General features: G+C 40.8%; 2 protein-coding genes across 2 annotated transcripts; one reads left to right on the forward strand and one right to left on the reverse strand.

Annotated features, from left to right (window-relative positions):
• Nucleotides 1-1246: 1246 nt before the first annotated feature.
• LOC147613750 (pentatricopeptide repeat-containing protein At2g39620-like) lies at nt 1247-6225 on the forward strand. The gene is made up of 2 exons (XM_086781722.1): nt 1247-1641; nt 1723-6225. Exon 2 carries the CDS (start codon nt 1894-1896, stop codon nt 5662-5664), a length of 3771 nt encoding a protein of 1256 aa, XP_086637848.1. The 5' UTR covers nt 1247-1641; nt 1723-1893; the 3' UTR covers nt 5665-6225.
• A 9399-nt stretch (nt 6226-15624) lies between these two features.
• LOC147613751 (pentatricopeptide repeat-containing protein At1g15510, chloroplastic-like) lies at nt 15625-17866 on the reverse strand (the record flags this gene model as incomplete). The annotated part of the gene is made up of 1 exon (XM_086781303.1): nt 15625-17866. A coding segment is annotated over one exon (2031 nt), but the record flags the coding sequence as incomplete, so codon positions are not given.
• Nucleotides 17867-18301: the final 435 nt, after the last annotated feature.

Genomic DNA, 18301 nt, shown 5'->3' on the forward strand with positions numbered 1-18301 from the left:
CCAATTTTGTGTCACAGTACCAATCTTACATGTAGAAGTATTTTTAACCATAGCATCAAAGTGCTTAAAGCACTTAAAAACCTTTGATTTTTATTTCAATGGATATACCCAGGTATGTCTGGAATAATCATCAATGAATGTGACAAAATAGAGGTAGCCCCTAATAGACGGTGTCCTCATAGGACCATATACATCACTGTATATAAGCTAGAATTTTTGGACAGCTCTATCTGAACCATCTTTGGGAAATGATGCCCGTTGCATTTTTCCAAGAATACATCCCTCACAAACATGTTTGATAGGGGCTTCAAGATGTGGCAGCTCAAACACAATGTCGTGTTTATGCAAACGGAACAAAACTGCCAAAGTTCAAGAAGTGACCAAAGCGTGCATGCCATAACTTAGCATCACCCATTGCCTTTGTGTGGTAGAAACTGTACATACAACATGCCTTTGTCTTTCATATGCATCTAGCCTATAAAAGGCCATGAGACAAAGTACGAGAAGCAACAATTGTCTTACCATCTCACTGCTGGCTGCGATCATGAACAATACATCTGTCATCCACAAACTGAACCACTAAGCCAGCCTTAGTAATAGCAGAGATAGATAACAAGTTCTTCTTGATCCTTGGTACATATAATATATCTGAAAGCGTGATTGTTCCACTATTTACAATAGTGAGAATAATTTTACCAACTTCTTTTACAAGATATGAGAAGTTGTTTGTACATGTTACAGTGTTTCCATGTGGAATAGATTTGGTTAAAAAGTGTAGTGGAGAATAATGAGAGTGAGGTGGAAGAGGTCAAAATTGTTTATGGGGGGTTAGTTAAAGATTATTAAGATGGAAGAGAATGAAGTGTGTTAGTGAGTAGGAGAGAGATTAGGAGTCCATTCAACAGTTGTGGGGACAGACGTGGAATCTATGGGGAGTAGGGGAATAGGAAGATTGTGTTGTGAATGATGGAAAAAAGATGTTAGTAGAAGAGGATATAGGGAACTTGAATGCACAAATTTGCTATCAATGAAAACAGAAGAGGTCCTGAACAGAGAGACCGGGGTGTCCACGGGGCCGGTGGGGTGACGGCGCGGCATGGCACCACGGGAAGCAAGCTAAGCACTTGAAGATTTGGAGATAGAAAAAATAGAAGCTTTACTAGAAGCTCGATATAATAAGGATGGCAGAAAGCGAAAGTTTTCCCTAAAGGATCGAAGGAAAACGAGAGGGGAAAGAGGGAGACAGAAAAAATAGAAGATTTCAAAATTGGAGATAGAAAAAATAGAAGCTTTACTAGAAGCTCGATATTATAAGGGAAAGTTTTCCCTAAGGAAAACCAGAGGGGAAAGAGGGAAACTCTTATTGAGTAGAGGAAAGAATTAGTACACAGAGGAATGGAAGAGGGGACGGCAGACAATAAGCTTCTCGGCCAACTGCTCTGAGAAGCCGGAGGGTGGCTCTCCTTCGACAACATCGTCCTTCGCCTTGGCAGCTGCATGAGTAAAGGCCCTAGGCGAAGACACCTGGAGAGTTTCCTGAGCTTTCTAGACTGCCCCCAGAGATGCAGACATCAGCACGAACGCTTGTGGAAGGACTACTTGATTGATCCCTCCCTCTGCTCGGACAACCGAGAGAGCAAAGTAAGTCCCTTCCTTGTTTTAACTGTGTGATATACTCTGTTGATTAGTTACTCGCCCTTCTGTCCTTTGTGCGTATTACAGACAAGCCCAATGGCCCCAGATTTCAAGCATAAACTCACCCAGGAGTTGCTATTGTTGGATGGTGGGTAACATCCTAGAGGGAATGGACAAAGCACAAGAAGAAGAAGAAGAAGAAGAAGACGGCCACGACGACGAAGAAGGTCACTGGATGATGTTGCCTTGGAAAAAGGGATGCTGCCCCATCCTTCCGTTGAGGACTTTGCACGCATCTTGCACATGTGCAGCAAGGAGAGAGACCAAGCCCATGCATTGCGCTTGCATGCCTACATGTCCAAAAGTGGGCTGGAAGCTCATAGATCACTGGGGAACTACCTTGTCTCGTTGTTGGTGGAAGTCAGAAGCATGCACAATGCCCACCAGGTTTTTGACAGATTGGTGTATCGAAATGATTGGTCCTGGAATCCCCTCATCATTGGCTATATCAACTCTGGGAATCCACAGCAGGCCCTCACCCTGTATCAGAAAATGCAAAATGATAATTCTGTACATCCCAGTGGGCATACTTTTGTGGCCTTACTGAAGGCTTGTGCGAAGCTGGAAGATATAAAAAGAGGCCGTGAATTACATGCTGAGGTTGCAAGAACAGGGTTGATTGAAAGAAACCTTTTTGTTGGCAGCACCTTGGTCAGTATGTATGCCAAATGTGGCTTGCTTGCCATAGCTCAGCAAGTGTTTGACAAGCTTCCGGTTCGAAACATCGTCTCGTGGACCACACTAATTGCAGGATATGTTGAACATGGGCATGGCGAGGAAGCACTCAAGTGTTTTGAACAGATGCAGCTCGATGGTGTCTCCCCAAATGCTATCACGTTTGTTTGCCTCCTAAAAGCCTGTGGCAGCATAGGAGCCATAGACATGGGCCAACAAATACATGCTGAGATTGAAAGACAGCGGTTGCTGGAAAGAGACCTTGTTGTTGGCAACTCACTAGTCAACATGTATGCTAAATGTGGCTTGCTTGCCAAAGCACAGGAAGTGTTTGAGAAGCTTCCAGTTCGAAACGTTGTCACGTGGACCACACTAATTGCAGGATATGCTGAAGTTGGGCATGGTGAGGAAGCACTCAAGTGTTTTGAACAGATGCGACACGAGGGTGTCTCCCCAGATGTTGCCACGTTTGTGTGCTGCTTGAAAGCTTGTGGCAGCATCGGAGCGGCAGACACGGGACAAGAAATACATTTTGAGATTGAAAGATGGGGGTTTCTGGAAAGCAACCTTTTTGTTGGCAGCACCTTAGTGGACATGTATGCCAAATGTGGCTTGCTTGCAAAGGCGCAACAATTGTTTGACAAGCTTCCAGTTCAAAACGTAGTCTCATGGAATGCATTAATCACAGGTTATGCTGATAATGGCCTTGGTGAGGAAGCACTCAAGTGTTTTGAACAGATGCAACTTGAGGGTGTCTCTCCAGATGCTGTTACGTTTGTTGGCAGCTTGAAAGCTTGTGGCAGGATAGGAGCCACACACAAGGGTCGAGACATACATGCTGAGATTGAAAGACGGGGGTTGCTTGAAAGAGACCACCTTGTTGGTAATGCCTTGGTTGATATGTATGCCAGATGTGGCTTGCTTGCCATGGCACAGCAAGTGTTTGACAAGCTTTCCGTTCGAGATGTGGTCTCATGGAATGCACTTCTTGCAGGATATGCTGAACATGGACATGCTGAGCAAGCACTCAAGTGTCTTGAACAAATGGAATTGGAGGGTGTCTCCCCAAATGTGGTCACGTTTGTTTGCAGTTTGAAAGCTTGTGGCAGCATAGGAGCCACAGACAAGGGCCAAGAAATACATGCTGAGATTGAAAGAGAGGGATTGCTGGAAAGCAACCTTTTTGTTGGCAGCACCTTGGTTGATATGTATGCTAAATTTGGCTCCCTTGCAGAAGCAAAGCAATTGTTTGACAGGCTTCCAGTTCGAAACGTAGTGTCGTGGAATGCATTAATTGCAGGATATACTGAACATGGGCACGGCGAGGAAGCAGTCAAGTGTTTTGAAAGGATGCAACTAGAGGGTGTTTCTCCGGACGGTGTTACATTTGTTTGCATCTTGAAAGCTTGTGGCAGCATAGGAGCCATAGACAAGGGCAGAGAAATACATGCTGAGATTGAACAGGAGGGATTGCTGGACAGAGACCTTGTTGTTGGCAACACCTTGGTGGATATGCATGCCAAATGTGGCTTGCTTGCCATAGCACAGGAAGTATTTGACAAGCTTCCAGTTCGAGACGTAGGCTCATGGAATGCACTTATCGCAGGATATGCTGAAAATGGGAGTGCTGCGCAAGCACTCAAGTGTTTTGAACAAATGCAACTCGAGGGAGTCTCCCCAAACGTTGCCACAGTTATTTGCAGCTTAAAAGCTTGTGGCAGCACAGGAGCCACAGACAAAGGCCAAGAAATACATGCTGAGATTGAAAGACAGGGGTTACTGGAAAGAGACCTTGTTGTTGGCAACACTGTGGTTGATATGTATGCCAAATTTGGCTGGCTTGCTATAGCGCAGCAAGTATTTGACAGGCTCCTTGTTCAAGATGTAGTCTCTTGGACCACACTAATTGCAGGATATGCTGAACATGGGCATGCAGAGGAAGCACTCGAGTGTTTTGAACAGATGCAATTCGAGGGTGTCTCCCCAAACGCTGTTACATTTGTTTGTTGCTTGAAAGCTTGTGGTAGCATAAGAGCTACAGATAAGGGCCGAGAAATACATGCTGAGATTGAAAGGCAGGGGTTGCTGGAAAGTGACCCTGTTGTTGGCCCCGCCTTGGTTGATATGTTTGCAAAATGTGGCGCACTTGCAAAAGCACAGCAAGTGTTCGAAATGCTTCCAGTTCGAAATGTAGTCTCTTGGAATGCATTAATTGCAGGATATGCTGAACATGGGCATGGTGAGGAAGCAGTTAAGTGTTTTGAACAGATGCAACTTAAGGGCATCCCTTCAAACGCTGTCACGTTTGTTTGTACCTTGAAAGCTTGTGGCAGCATAGGAGCCACAGACAAGGGCGGAGAAATTCATGCTGAGATTGAAAGAAAGGGGTTGTTGGAAAAAGACCTTATTGTTGGCAGCACCTTGGTTGATATTTATTCCAAATTTGGCCTGCTTGATAAAGCACAGCGAGTGTTTGACAGGCTTCGAGTTCGAGACATAGTTTCGTGGACTGCACTGATCGCTGGATATGCTGAGCATGGGCATGGCGAGGAAGCACTCAAGTGTTTTGAGCAGATGCAACTGGAGGGTGTCTCACCGAATGCTGTCACGTTTGTTTGCAGCTTGAAAGCTTGTGGCAGCATAGGTGCCACAGACAAGGGCCAAGAAATACATGCTGAGATTGAAAGACATGGGTTGTTGGAAAGAGACCTTGTTGTTGGCAACACCTTAGTGGATATGTATGCCAAATGTGGGTTGCTTGCCAAAGCTCAGCAAGTTTTTGACAAGCTTCCGGATAGAGATGCAGTTTCCTGGACTGCAATAATGGCAGGATATGCCCAGCTCGGAGAAAGTAAAAATGTTTTTTTAATCTTTGACAAAATGCTAGGAGAGGGCATAAAGCCGGATTTTGTCACCTTTGTTGTTGTTCTCAATGCGTGCAGTCGCACAGGTCTATTTGCTAAGAGCCAGACGTACTTTGAGGTCATGGGCAAAGACTTTGGCATAATCCCAACTCGTGAACACCATTCTTGTGTGGTTGATCTCCTTGGTCGTGCAGGTCAACTAGGCAAGGCAGTGGCAATGATCAAGAAGATGCCGTTCTGTCCTGATCTTGTTGTGTGGCATACTGTGTTGGGTGCTTGTAGAAATTGGGGAAATGTGGAGTTAGGAAAACAGGTGTTTGAACATGCAGTGCTTCTGGATGAAAAGGATGCTGTAGCTTATGTTTTAATGTCTCACATCTATTCAGGTGCTGATTCACAGGAGGGAGCTAACAAGGTTGAGGCAATGTGAGTGTAAAACTAAGGATGGAAGAGACCAGATTATGGTGGACTGACAACATCGCCAGAATTGTGCATTAATTTTGGGGATAACAAATCTTTCAAAAGAAAAAGTTTTGATGCAAAGCTGGAAGATCTCTCCCTCAAAACCAGAGAGGAAGGTATGTCTTGAGTTTGCATTGGGTGTTACAGGACATTTCAGATGATGCAAAGACAGATGTGTCATGTAGGCATGGCGAGAACTTCGGTATAGAGTGTGCCATTTGGTATGGCAGTTATATCGAAGAGAGAGCAGCGGAGAATTTTTGTCAAAGATGCCTTGTTTTTGAGGAAGGAAAGTTGTCTTTGTGGGGACTGGTGGTGATGATAGTGCAATTCCAGCAGCCATTGATGACAGAATGATGGAGTGGGCAGTTTCCCTACTCATGTGCTTTGTATTAGTGGAGGCTCATGTGCTTTGTGAGTTGGCTTTTGTTTTGTTCTGGGGTTGATGGTTCCCTAGTTCATGGATGAGTTAATATCCTTGGTAGCTGAGTTTTTTTGCCAGATAACAGTACACTTGTTTAGTAACCAATCAACTTGTTTTAAAAAGTTTTAAGTAGTTATCAGGACCTAGATCTTGCCAAGCCTGCTAAGTCCTTTATCCTTATGGAGGATTTCTTCCAGATTTGAGAAATGTTGAAGCCATCCAACTGCTGGTTGTGAGCCATAGCCTGATGAATACTTCCAAAGTGGCTTAGCCCTATGGCAGGGACTAGTAATCTCTCGGACAATTTGAGGAGGTAGTGGGGGACCTAATCAGCTTTTATCACATTGATCATAAGAAATTTCTCTATGGTGTATTTTGAAAACTTGTAGAGCACTATTAGCTCGCAGCATTAGGAGTGAGTTAGTAACAATCTTAGGAATTGTAAGTCATGCAATAATCCCAGGAATTAGTTAGTTTAGTTATGTAAACGGTTCTAAGTCCTCCGATTAGGAAGAGTTATAATTTTATTTTTTAATGATTAAGATCAATTTTAAAGTGCTCTCTCTGGCCTATATCGTACTCAAACTCATTTTGTTCATTGGATTGATGCATCAATCACAGTCAAACAATGATCAAGGGATTACTTCGTCAATTAGCTCACAATTAATAATTTAAACAAATACACGATGGAATGCAACTTTATTGTGTAATGGATTTCAAAGCCATGGGACAATGATTAGGTGCGAACATTAAGACTATAGCATGTTAATAATGATCACTTAATGCCAAAAGATGGCTTCATAACAAAGTAGGTTTGCCAAAGTTCAAGGTGGATGGATTGCATAAGTATGTGAAGCATGGTAATTAGGCAAGCAAGCTAAGTATGCATTTTCGAATGATAAGAATGTAAGTCAAAAATCTTTGGATATGGTACAATTAGATGTTTGGGGACCAATTGAGTCAGCATCAATCAAAGGATATCACTATTATATAGCTTTCATTGATGCCAACACTAGGAAAGTGTGGGTGTACTTTATGAAAGCGTTCACTTACTTCCATAGCTTCAAAGCTATGGTAAAGACAGACAAAAGCATGAACATAAAATGTTCAAGGTCAGATGGTGGAGGATAATATTTATTTATAGTTTAGTGACTATTTGAGAGAGCATGGGATAAAGAGGTAGTTTATATGTAAGTACATCCCACAACAAAATGGGATTGTAGAAAGGAAGAACACGCACATTGCAGAAGTTGCTCATACATTGATGAGTGAGAAAGGCGTGTTTCACTATTTTTGGAATGAAGCAGCAATTGCAATTTATATTAAGAAATTCATGACATGACGTTTGTACAAAAGTTTATAGGCAAAAAACCAAGTTTAATACACCCGTTGAAAGTATTTGGGTATATTGCTTATGTATATGTAGCGAATGAGATGAGAAGTAAGTTTGATCCCAAGGTAGAAAAATGTATATTTATTGGATATTCCCTTGAGTATAAAGGTTATATGATATAACCACACTACGCGTGAGATACAAGTGAGCAAAGATGTTTGTATTTGATGAGATGATTAGCCTGGTACTATGTCAATGAAGAATCACGGTTGAAGCAAGGGTGCCCCATTTACCAAAAATCAAGCGACAAAAACTAATTAGACTAAAACACTAAGCGACTCCTCTTTCAAAGTTAGTCGGTTCTACCTTGCTAAGGTAGTTAATTGTAGAAAAATATATTTCTAGAATGAGTACAAAGAAATACACTTGCTTTATCCAAAATGAGCAACTTTATTACACACGTGCGTGCATATGCACACATGCTAAATCTACATTAACTGAAATGTGCTCTTGTGTTAAATATATCTTCATGGTTTATATTGCTCAAGTAATATCCTTAAAAATTTATAGTAAATATGATCTCATATTAAATATCATTTTATAATTTATATTCCTCAAGTAATATCAATAGAAAATTTTAAGATTTTTAAATAAATATTAAATTTAAAATTTAAAATAGAATATTTTAACCTTAATTTAAATTTATTCTAGAATTTAAATATTTTTTATAACATATGCGCGTGCGCGCACACGCACACACTCTTTAGCCACTCACCATGAGCCATTCAACTAATCCTTGATATATAGGACATTATAACATATACATAATATCAAAGTGTGCACTTTTTTTTTTTGGTGAACCACTGTTCAAGATACCTGGTTGGGGTGCTTCAAGTGGGTATATTATTGGCCAAGACACACATTGCCTCACCACACTATTACAAGTGCTTCCAATGGGTATACTATTGGCCAAGAGACACACTACCTCACCACACTATTACAAGTGCTTCCAGTGGGTATAAAAACATGCCTAAATAAAATTTGAAAAAATAAACTCCCTTGGAAATAGAGAATCTTCGTGTCGAGATACTTGGTTGGGGTGCTTCAAGTGGGTATACTATTGGCCAAGACACACATTGCCTCACCACACTATTACAAGTGCTTCCAATGGGTATACTATTGGCCAAGAGACACACTACCTCACCACACTATTACAAGTGCTTCCAGTGGGTATACTATTGTCCAAGAGACAGATTGCCTCACCACACTATTACAAGTGCTATCATACATTAGAAACCGTAAGCAATTCTAGCTTTTTCGCATGCATTCCAATGAATTGTCATACTATTCAACAAATTCTTGCGTAGATAAGATTTTGGGAACTATGGACTCTCTTGCATGATAAAAATGCATGATAAAAATCAGCGAGCCTTTACCACAACCGATTAGTTGATATCTGTACTTATTTTAGACACTCTTTGTGTGAATCTCTCATGGACGCTTCTACCTTGGGTGAGATCACTACTAGGCAATTAGATATGTTTTTTCACCATTTCTAGCTTGTCATTCCTCATAGACAGCTATGCTTGTACTATAGGGAGTTTATTTTTCCAAATTTTATTTAGGCATGTTTTTATACCCACTGGAAGCACTTGTAATAGTGTGGTGAGGTAGTGTGTCTCTTGGCCAATAGTACACCCATTGGAAGCACTTGTAATAGTGTGGTGAGGCAATGTGTGTCTTGGCCAATAGTATACCCACTTGAAGCACTCTAACCAGGTATCTCGAGGAAGACTCTCTATTTCCAAGGGAGTTTACTTTTCCAAATTTTATTTAGGCATGTTTTTATACCCACTGGAAGCACTTGTAATAGTGTGGTGAGGTAGTGTGTCTCTTGGCCAATAGTATACCCATTGGAAGCACTTGTAATAGTGTGGTGAGGCAATGTGTGTCTTGGCCAAAAGTATACCCGCTTGAAGCACCCCAACCAGGTATCTCGACAGGAAGACTCTCTATTTCCAAGGGAGTTTATTTTTCCAAATTTTATTTAGGCATGTTTTTCACCAACACAATGGCTTAGATATCCGCACAGCTAATTAGCATGCTTAGCAATCCATGGGAGAGGAATAATCAACTTATATGTTCTGGTAGTAGCAGTCAATTGATCAAATGAGGTAGGCTTATAACTAGGCATCTATTTATCTAATTTCCAATCCATCAGCTTGTTTTGTGCATTAAGTAGTGGAACATGTTGTATCAAATTGGAAGTGTTATTGAATGGAAAAACTCATGGTCCATATCCAAATGTGCACAATGTTAATTCCTTCTCTAGAAACATCAATTTGTCTACATTCCACTATATTGGATATCCACCTACAAATCTAGACAATGTTTTGATGACAAATAATGACACCATTGCTTGATGATTGGAGAATTTTGTGTGAAATACTAGGATTTGTGGTTTCTTGAACCACCTTATATATTTTGCCAATGCTGGATCCTTTCCAAGCCCAGCTACTCTTTTGCCTTTACCTTGACTCAAAAAATCATCTTCAAAGACCACAAGCTACAAACAAATACGAGATTTTAATATAAACCCAATTAAACTATGAAAAAGAGTACTTGACTTATATAGCCAAAAATGAGTATTTGAATTAAACTATGAAAAGAGTACTTCATATTTTGATTTTCATCATTGTTGATAAGTTTTGTGTCCATCCAAAGGGTAATGCTTCTTGAATGAGGAATGGAAGAAGAGGACTCCAACCACTCGACACTCCTCCTTCCGATGTGCTCAATATTCAATCTTCTTTGTATTTCTAAAAATTCTTCCTCACTTGGAAGACCTTCTGCCTCGAACTTACCAACATCACTATACAAGAGGCAGAATATACTTGTAGCATCCACAAATTACAAATTCATTGTTTTTTAACTTTAAATCTAGACCCAAATACTTGTCTGGGTCCTCATCAACAAACCCAGCATCTACCTGTAAATCTTGAGCAATTATTACAAGGCAATAATCCTCTCTTATGTTGAAGACATTTTGAATATCTAATAGTTAATGCATATTCAAATTGAGTGATTCTAAATGAAAGGATCACGGGAACAGAGACAATGCACTCTTCCTCTACATCATCACAAGCAGGTTCCACTCTTATGATTGTCTCCTCTCGAAGCCTCTCCACATTCAGTTTCTCTCTCTGTGTGCCTCGGGGTTTAATTTCTCTTCCTCTTCTTCATCAGAATGTTCTCTCTCCATAGGCACATCTCTTGTTGGTGTAGCAGTTTCTTCCTTTTGGAGTTTATCTCCCTTTTCATCATCGTCTAAAAGCAGTAAAGATAACATACAAATCTGATGTGGTAGTTAACCAGCCTATAATTTTTGTTGTGTCTGACACAATTACCCTCTGTTCTTTATATACTGTCAGGTAGCTTTGCTATGATTCTGGTCCATTTGCTTCTTAAATGGACCATGAGCCATGTAACTAACACCTGGTATATTGAACATTACTAAATGGATTATTGGAAAACTCGCTTAAATGTTTGTGATATATAGGGTTTTCATGTAGTAGTACTCTTCCAAGTATTGTTGGAACAACGTGGTGCCATTTGGAATGTCTTTAGGAACACACACTCCAACTTCATTGCTACCAAACTTGGATTTTGTTAAGGATCCACACCATGTATAGGCTAAATCTCATTGGCTGTGAAGGTGGGCCTGGTCATGTAGGGGGAACAATGTATGTGAGGATTGTAGACAACGAGTGGGAACTATTAGAGGTTGATCATGGTATGATTATACTAGTTATTTTTAAAAATTAAGGGGTCTAAAGGATACATCATTACTCTTGGGACCTCTTAGGCAAGGGGTGGGAACTATTAGAGGTTGATCATGTTATGATTATACTAGTCATTTTTACACATTAAGGGGTATAAAGGATACATCATTACTCTTGGGACCTGTTAGGCACCAATTTGTTCTAGAATAGGTATTGGATTTTGGCCAAGCATGGTTGGTGCTAAAACTCCTTTGGAGCCAAATTTCCAAATGTCAGAACTCCCCATGGCTATTGCTATCTTTACTTTTCTCCCAAATTCATTTTCTAGGAGCTAAGGTTTCATAGTTAATGATGTCCATGCCAAGTGTAGTACTCATGTTGAGGCCTTGTTGAGTGACATCACTTTCTTCCATAGCATGTGTTGCAACTCAGTAAACTACTTATAGAAGCATTTCCTTTTCTTTTGATAAAAAGTTGTGTTATGCTTCTACTCTTGTTAGTCTCTTTCAAATTGACGTTGCCACACTCGGCTCCATTATGATTTATAGGAGAAAGTTTGTGACAAATATTATCACTTATAAGATAAAGGGACTCTCTTGATGCCATGTGGCAACAAGAGGAGGAAAAGGAATTAAAGCTAAAAAGAATAAAGAACACACAAAGAGAGAAGAAATATATAAACACATAAAATAATGAATGTACATTTGTACCCATATATAAGCATAGTCTTAAGGCATCTCCATTGCTATTCATAAAAACCTAAAAGTGCTTTTATCACTAGTTAAAATACTAAGAGTTTTAAAAGCATTTTTTATTTATTTTCATTGATATTTGATTATTGCTTAATAACAATGTCCAGGACACCACTTTTTGGTCCACCTTAGCATGCTACCCTTCTCTTGTTTGGGATCACATTGGCAAGGTGGGTGGATTGTGTGATGTGTGGTGCTTGTTAGGAGTTGGCTCAACATGAATCCACATGTGCATGAACAAAAATCAAATTATTAGATCAATTCTAGATTGAAATAAAATTTAGATTATTAGAGTTTTAAAATCACTAAGTATTTATCAAACAACGAGAATCTCCTCTCCACTGTTCAAGAAAAATATTTTCCTTTAATTGATCATAAAATCTATTACTTCAATTTATTGGTTATTAAAAACATAAGTATACTTTGATAAAAACTGAAATGAATTAAGCTTTACATATTTTTTTAAGAGAATAATTTCTACATGTCCATTGGAAACAATTTGCAAGTTTCCAAAGAACATCATCCCTCTCCCCCATCCTCCTTTGGCTTTATGACAACCCTAAGGAGATGCCCATCTTGACTCCATGCTCAAGAGTATCATGGCCATCTAGGCCACCAAAGTGATCCTAATGGGCACGGTGAAGGGATATAGAGTGGCGGGCAGCCCCTTGGGCGAGGTGTCCGACCCCCACCTACTTAGGTGGCCAGTTTGATCCCGGTGAGCAAATAGAAGTAGTGACTGCCTATGGGAAAAAAAACTTGAATGCCTTGATGTCCAATATGTAAAAGCCCCATGTCTATGGTAGCATAGCCTTCATACTCGCCACATCACCATATCCATAGCCATGGCCATTCTGGGAAAAAAAAATGCTTGAATAGCTAGATGCCCAACAAGTAAAAGCCCCATTTTATCATGTATGAGCATAGCCTTCATACCCACCATAGCCATAGCCATGGCCATTTTGGAAAAAGAAAAAAAAGGGGGCCTTCCTGTATGTGTTACAAAAATCCTTGAGTATGTCTAGACACCCAACAAATAAAAGCCCCATTCTGTCATGTGTGTATGTAGCCTTCATACCCATCATAGACATAGCCATGGCCATCTTTTTTTGTTTTTTGTTTTTTTTCTAAAATGGCCATGGCTATGACTATGGTGAGGATCAATATCATATGGTAAGGGCCTTTTTTTTTTCAAAATGGCCATGGTTATGGCTATGGCTATGGTGGGTTTTCTCATAATGTTTGGTAGCACGTAACCATGCACAATGAGATTGTTCAGCTTTCTAAGAATGCCACAGTTGATGGTTCATGCACACCAGGGACCCCAATGTATGAGGAACCAAGACTCCTACATGGGAACATGGAAACAATACAAAGGAAGAGACACAAGTCAACATGGATTGATGTGCAGAGAATAGCATAGAACATAAGTAAGCAAAGACGGCAACCAAGAGAAAAATCAGTGAGAGCCTCAAGGGGGTGTGCAAAGTGGAGGGATGGCTTCAAAAGAGCCTCAAGGGGTCCCTCTATTGTTGAGAGAAAGTCCATCATACTCTTTGGGAAATTACAAAAGGACTATAGTCAACTCAAAGGTCAAGTGCTTCGGCTAGATAGATGGGAAGGTTAAGTGCAACCAATACATTTAGAATTGTTCGAGAGGCGTGGCAACTCCTCCTTTTTACTCTAAGAGGTGACACCCGGAAGGTCCAAAAGCACAAATGATGTGGTTTTGTAATGACGATGTTACTCATATAGGCTCCCGGATCATAATATCATACATGTTTGTGAATTTGGAAGGTGGAGTAGTAACAAACATTATAGTTGCATAATTGAGCACCTTAGTAAGCACAAGTTTCAGATTGCAAACAATGAATCAATCCTATGAGAGTTCAAGGCCACCAAATGATGTCCATCAAGGAGCTGCATCAACACCAACCAATCATGAGCCTTTGTGCACCACAACACGAAGGTCAACAAGGTGAAGGCACAGGATATCCCAAGAGGCTATAAAAGAATAAAGAGTGAGCCTTTACATCACAATATTTTTCATATGGGAATGGAGGCATTGAGAATGTAAGGGTGGTATATGATGTGCATATAAAGGTCCAACCTGTCTCAGTTTTCAAAAAAGAGAGGCCGTTGGAAAAGCATACTTGGTGTGCAAACATACATACTATATTTTCATACATGTGTTGGGACTTAAACAACATGAGAATATGTTTATGCATCAACCAACCCTTCCTAGAATACGTTCATGCATCAACCAACCATTTCTACTATAGATGTTTCAGCTACCCTTACCATCCTAGAAGCAATCCCTAATATCAAAGGCATCATATCAATGTATGCTATAGTTTTGTTATCCTATTCGCTCTTCATGATGGTAGTGATAACCCCTTTTGGCATCGCTTGTAGTGGCAACCAGCTCTTTTTTTTTTTTGTTATGAAATGCTTTTTTTAAGTTGTATCGGATAACTTTATGGTGATGACTCTTTTTGGCATCCTAGACTGCTTGGAATTAAATCCTCTTGGTGTTAGCACAATAAATTTACTTCTTATATGTATTTGGATGGTGTTTTGGATTTATTGTATTGTGATCCATGCTCACCCTTAAAAAAGGCTCTCAAAATTGAAAAAAACTCTCCCCCCCCTCCGCTCCCCTCCCCGCCCCCAAGGAGTCCACAAGCTCCCAAACCTCCTTTTATACATAGGAACGCTGCACAATGAAGCTATGCACTTGTGATAATTGAGTAGCACATGATTGAAACAAAGAATAGAATCCAAAGGCAAAGACAATCCCTTTGAGATATCTTAACCAAACATCCATAAGAATCTTGAGAATGTGACTTATATGACACTTCCACACATTCTATTTCATACCTAATTCTTCAGTTAATGATCTCCCAACCTTAAATTTACTTTATAATATCGCATACGCAACTTATACCTCAATGCTGGTTGCCTAGGCAAATTTTAGGACATACACTAGTGTCATTCATCACCCAATGCTAGAAATTGGTAATACATCAAAGTATTAGTAAAGGTGACTTTCCACTATACATCCTTGTCTTGTATTGGGTGTCATCTTTTGTCGATGATTTGATCATTATTTAAAAACCCTCACACCTATGCAATTGGCACCCAATAACTACCTAAGCCCCATGGAGACCCCATGGCCTTAAAACTTTTAGATGACCTATGTTGCACTGCATCCCAATGTCTTGCTGATTGAATTGTTAATTGTTCAATGGTGGCTCATGGGTGATGTAACCCCTTAACCATTGTTTAACATTGGTGAGCATTGACTAGATTGACGCCATTGGACCTGTGCCAGAAAGGTTAAAACCTCACTACAATTGGACTAATCAAGTCAAAGCCAAGAAATAGATTGTGCTGAGACACAATCTATCTTCCTTGATACTTGCTCTATCTATGCAACCACTTCTATTTGAGCATTTCCAACCACCTTAAAACATAGTCACAAGAAACGGCCGTTTTAGTCCCTAGAAACACGTTTCTCTATTTCAGGACCCCACCCGTTTCCATGGCCGTTCCTCGTTTCCCAAGTGATATTGTCACAGGAAACGACCGTTTCAACCCCTAAAAACTCGTTTCCCCATTTCCATTCCTCAAATGTTTCTGTACCCGTTTCTCGTTTTTGGTGACTATGCCCTAAAATCAAAAGCATGCTCTTCACAATAATCTCATGATCAAGAAAAATATAGCCCTAATAAGGATCAACAAATAGATCATGCCCTAAGATACAATCTCTCTCTTCCATGATACCCACTCTATCCCATGTAATTACCTCAATCTGAATCATTCCAGCCGCCCTTCCTAAAGGCTTTTCACAATGGTCTAATATCCTTGCCTCTTGCCTCAGCATTGTCCACATTCAAATGCAAACCAGCACATGCATAGATGTGAGACATTAAAACATAAGCTACGGGATCCTTTTTATCCAAATGCACTGCATGTTCAAAGGCCTGTTTTCCAAGCTCCACATTTCCCCAATTTCTACAAGCACCCAACACAGTGTGCCACATCAAAAGATCAGAACGGAATGACATCTTCTTGATCATTTCTACTGCCTTGTCTAATTGGCCTGCACGGCCAAGGAGATCAACCACACAGGTGTGGTGCTCAAGCATTGGAACGATGCCATAGTCTTTGCTCATGGCCTCAAAGTAGGTTTGGCTCTTGTTATGTAGACATGCGCGGCTGCATGCATTGAGAACAACAACGAAGGTGACTGGATTTGGTTTTATACCTGCTCCTAGCATTTTGTCAAAGATATAGAAAACATTTTCACTTTCTCCAAGGTGGGCATGTCCTGCCATTAGTACAGTCCATGAGACTATATCTCGAGTTGGAAGCTTGTCAAAAACTTCGTGTGCTTTGTCAAGTGAGCCACATTTGGCATACATATCAACTAAGGTGTTGCCAACAACAAGGTCTCTTTCCAACAACTTGTGTCTTTCAATCTCAGCATGTATTTCTTGGCCCTTGTCTGTGGCTCCTATGCTGCCACAAGCTTTTAAGCTGCAAAGAAATGTGACAGCATTGGGAGAGACACCTTGGAGTTGCATCTGTTCAAAACAATTGAGTGCTTCCTCACCTTGCTCATGTTCAGCATATCCTGAAATTAGTGCATTCCACGAGACTACATTTCTATTTGGAAGCTTGTCGAACACTTGTGCTGCTATGTCAAGTGAGCCACATTTGGCATACATATCTACCAAGGTGTTGCCAACAACAAGGTCTTTTTCCTGTAACCCCCGTCTTTCAATCTCAGCATGTATTTCTCGGCCCTTGTCTATGGCACCTATGCTGCCACAAGCTTTCAAGCTGCAAAGAAATGTGACAGCATCTGGAGAGACACCTTGAAGTTGCATCTGTTCAAAAGAATTGAGTGCTTCCTCAGCATGCCCATGTTCGGCATATCCTGTGATTAGTGCGGTCCATGAGACAACATCTTGAACTGGAAGCCTGTGAAACACTTCTTGTGCTGTGGCAAGCAAGCCACATTTGGCATACATATCCACCAAGGTGTTGCCAAGGAGGAGGTCTCTTTCGAGCAACCCACGTCTTTCAATCTCAGCATGTATTTCTTGGCCCCTGTCAGCGGCCCCTATGCTGCCACAAGCTTTCAAGCTGCAAACAAATGTAACAACATCTGGGGAGATGCCCTTGAGTTGCATCTGTTCAAAACACTTGAGCACTTCCTCGCCATGCCCATGTTCAGCATAACCTGTGATTAATGCATTCCACGAGACTACATTTTGAACTGGAAGCTCATCAAACACTTGCTGTGCTTTGACAAGGAAGCCACATTTGGCATACATAACGACCAAGGTGCTGCCAACAAAGAGGTTTCTTGCGAGCAAACCGGTTCTGGCAACCTGGGCATGTATTTCACAGCCTCCTTCAAGATCTTTCAGCTTTGCACAAGCCTTAAGTAAGGCTACAAAGGTATGCTCATTGGGATGTACAGATTCATCCTTATCCATGTGCTGGTACAGGGTGAGAGCATGTTGTGGCTTCCCACAGTTAATATAACCATTGAGGAGGAAATTCCATGACCACTCATTCCGGTACACCAACCTGTCAAAAACCTGCTGGGCATCGTGCAGGCTTCCAACTTCCACCAACATCGAGACGAGGTAGTTCCCCAGTGATCTGTGTGCTTCCAGCCCATTTTGATGCATGAAGGCATGCAAGCCGAGTGCATGATGTCGGTCTCTCTCCTTGCTGCACTTCTGCAGGATGCGTGCGAAGTCCTCAACAGAAGGCTGGGGGAGCATTCCTTCCAAGGAAGGCAGTGCCTCCTGTCGTCTTCTTTTTCTGCTTTGGGCATTCCCTCTAGCCTTGTCGTGTTTTTAACCGAGCTTGGGTTGTGGCCGCTATCCAACCTCGGGCTTCCGCCCTTGCCTTTGTCTGTAACACAAGAGGAGGCTTTGGGAGAAGGCCTGAGCATATATATATATATACATATATACATATATATGTATATATATACATACATACATACATACATATATATATATATATATATATAATGGACAACTTCTACTTCCCATCAATGGGTAAAAGAAAGCACAAATTGCAAATGAACATAGATAGAGAATAATGTTATATTACTTATAGTTCATGCATCCCCTTTCTCATCAATTTTTGTTCATTATTACAACTTAAGCTACTTTCTCCACAACACACAAGTGTAGTAGAAGTTATCTATTATAATGATCTTTTCAAGAATAGAATAGTGCACACACAGTGTAGATAGATGAGTGAGTTGTTAGTATACACTCAAT

The sequence above is a fragment of the Cibotium barometz genome, chromosome 43 (assembly GCF_041138505.1).
Source record: "Cibotium barometz isolate CiBa-2024 chromosome 43, ASM4113850v1, whole genome shotgun sequence".
NCBI classification, from domain to species: domain Eukaryota; kingdom Viridiplantae; phylum Streptophyta; class Polypodiopsida; order Cyatheales; family Cibotiaceae; genus Cibotium; species Cibotium barometz.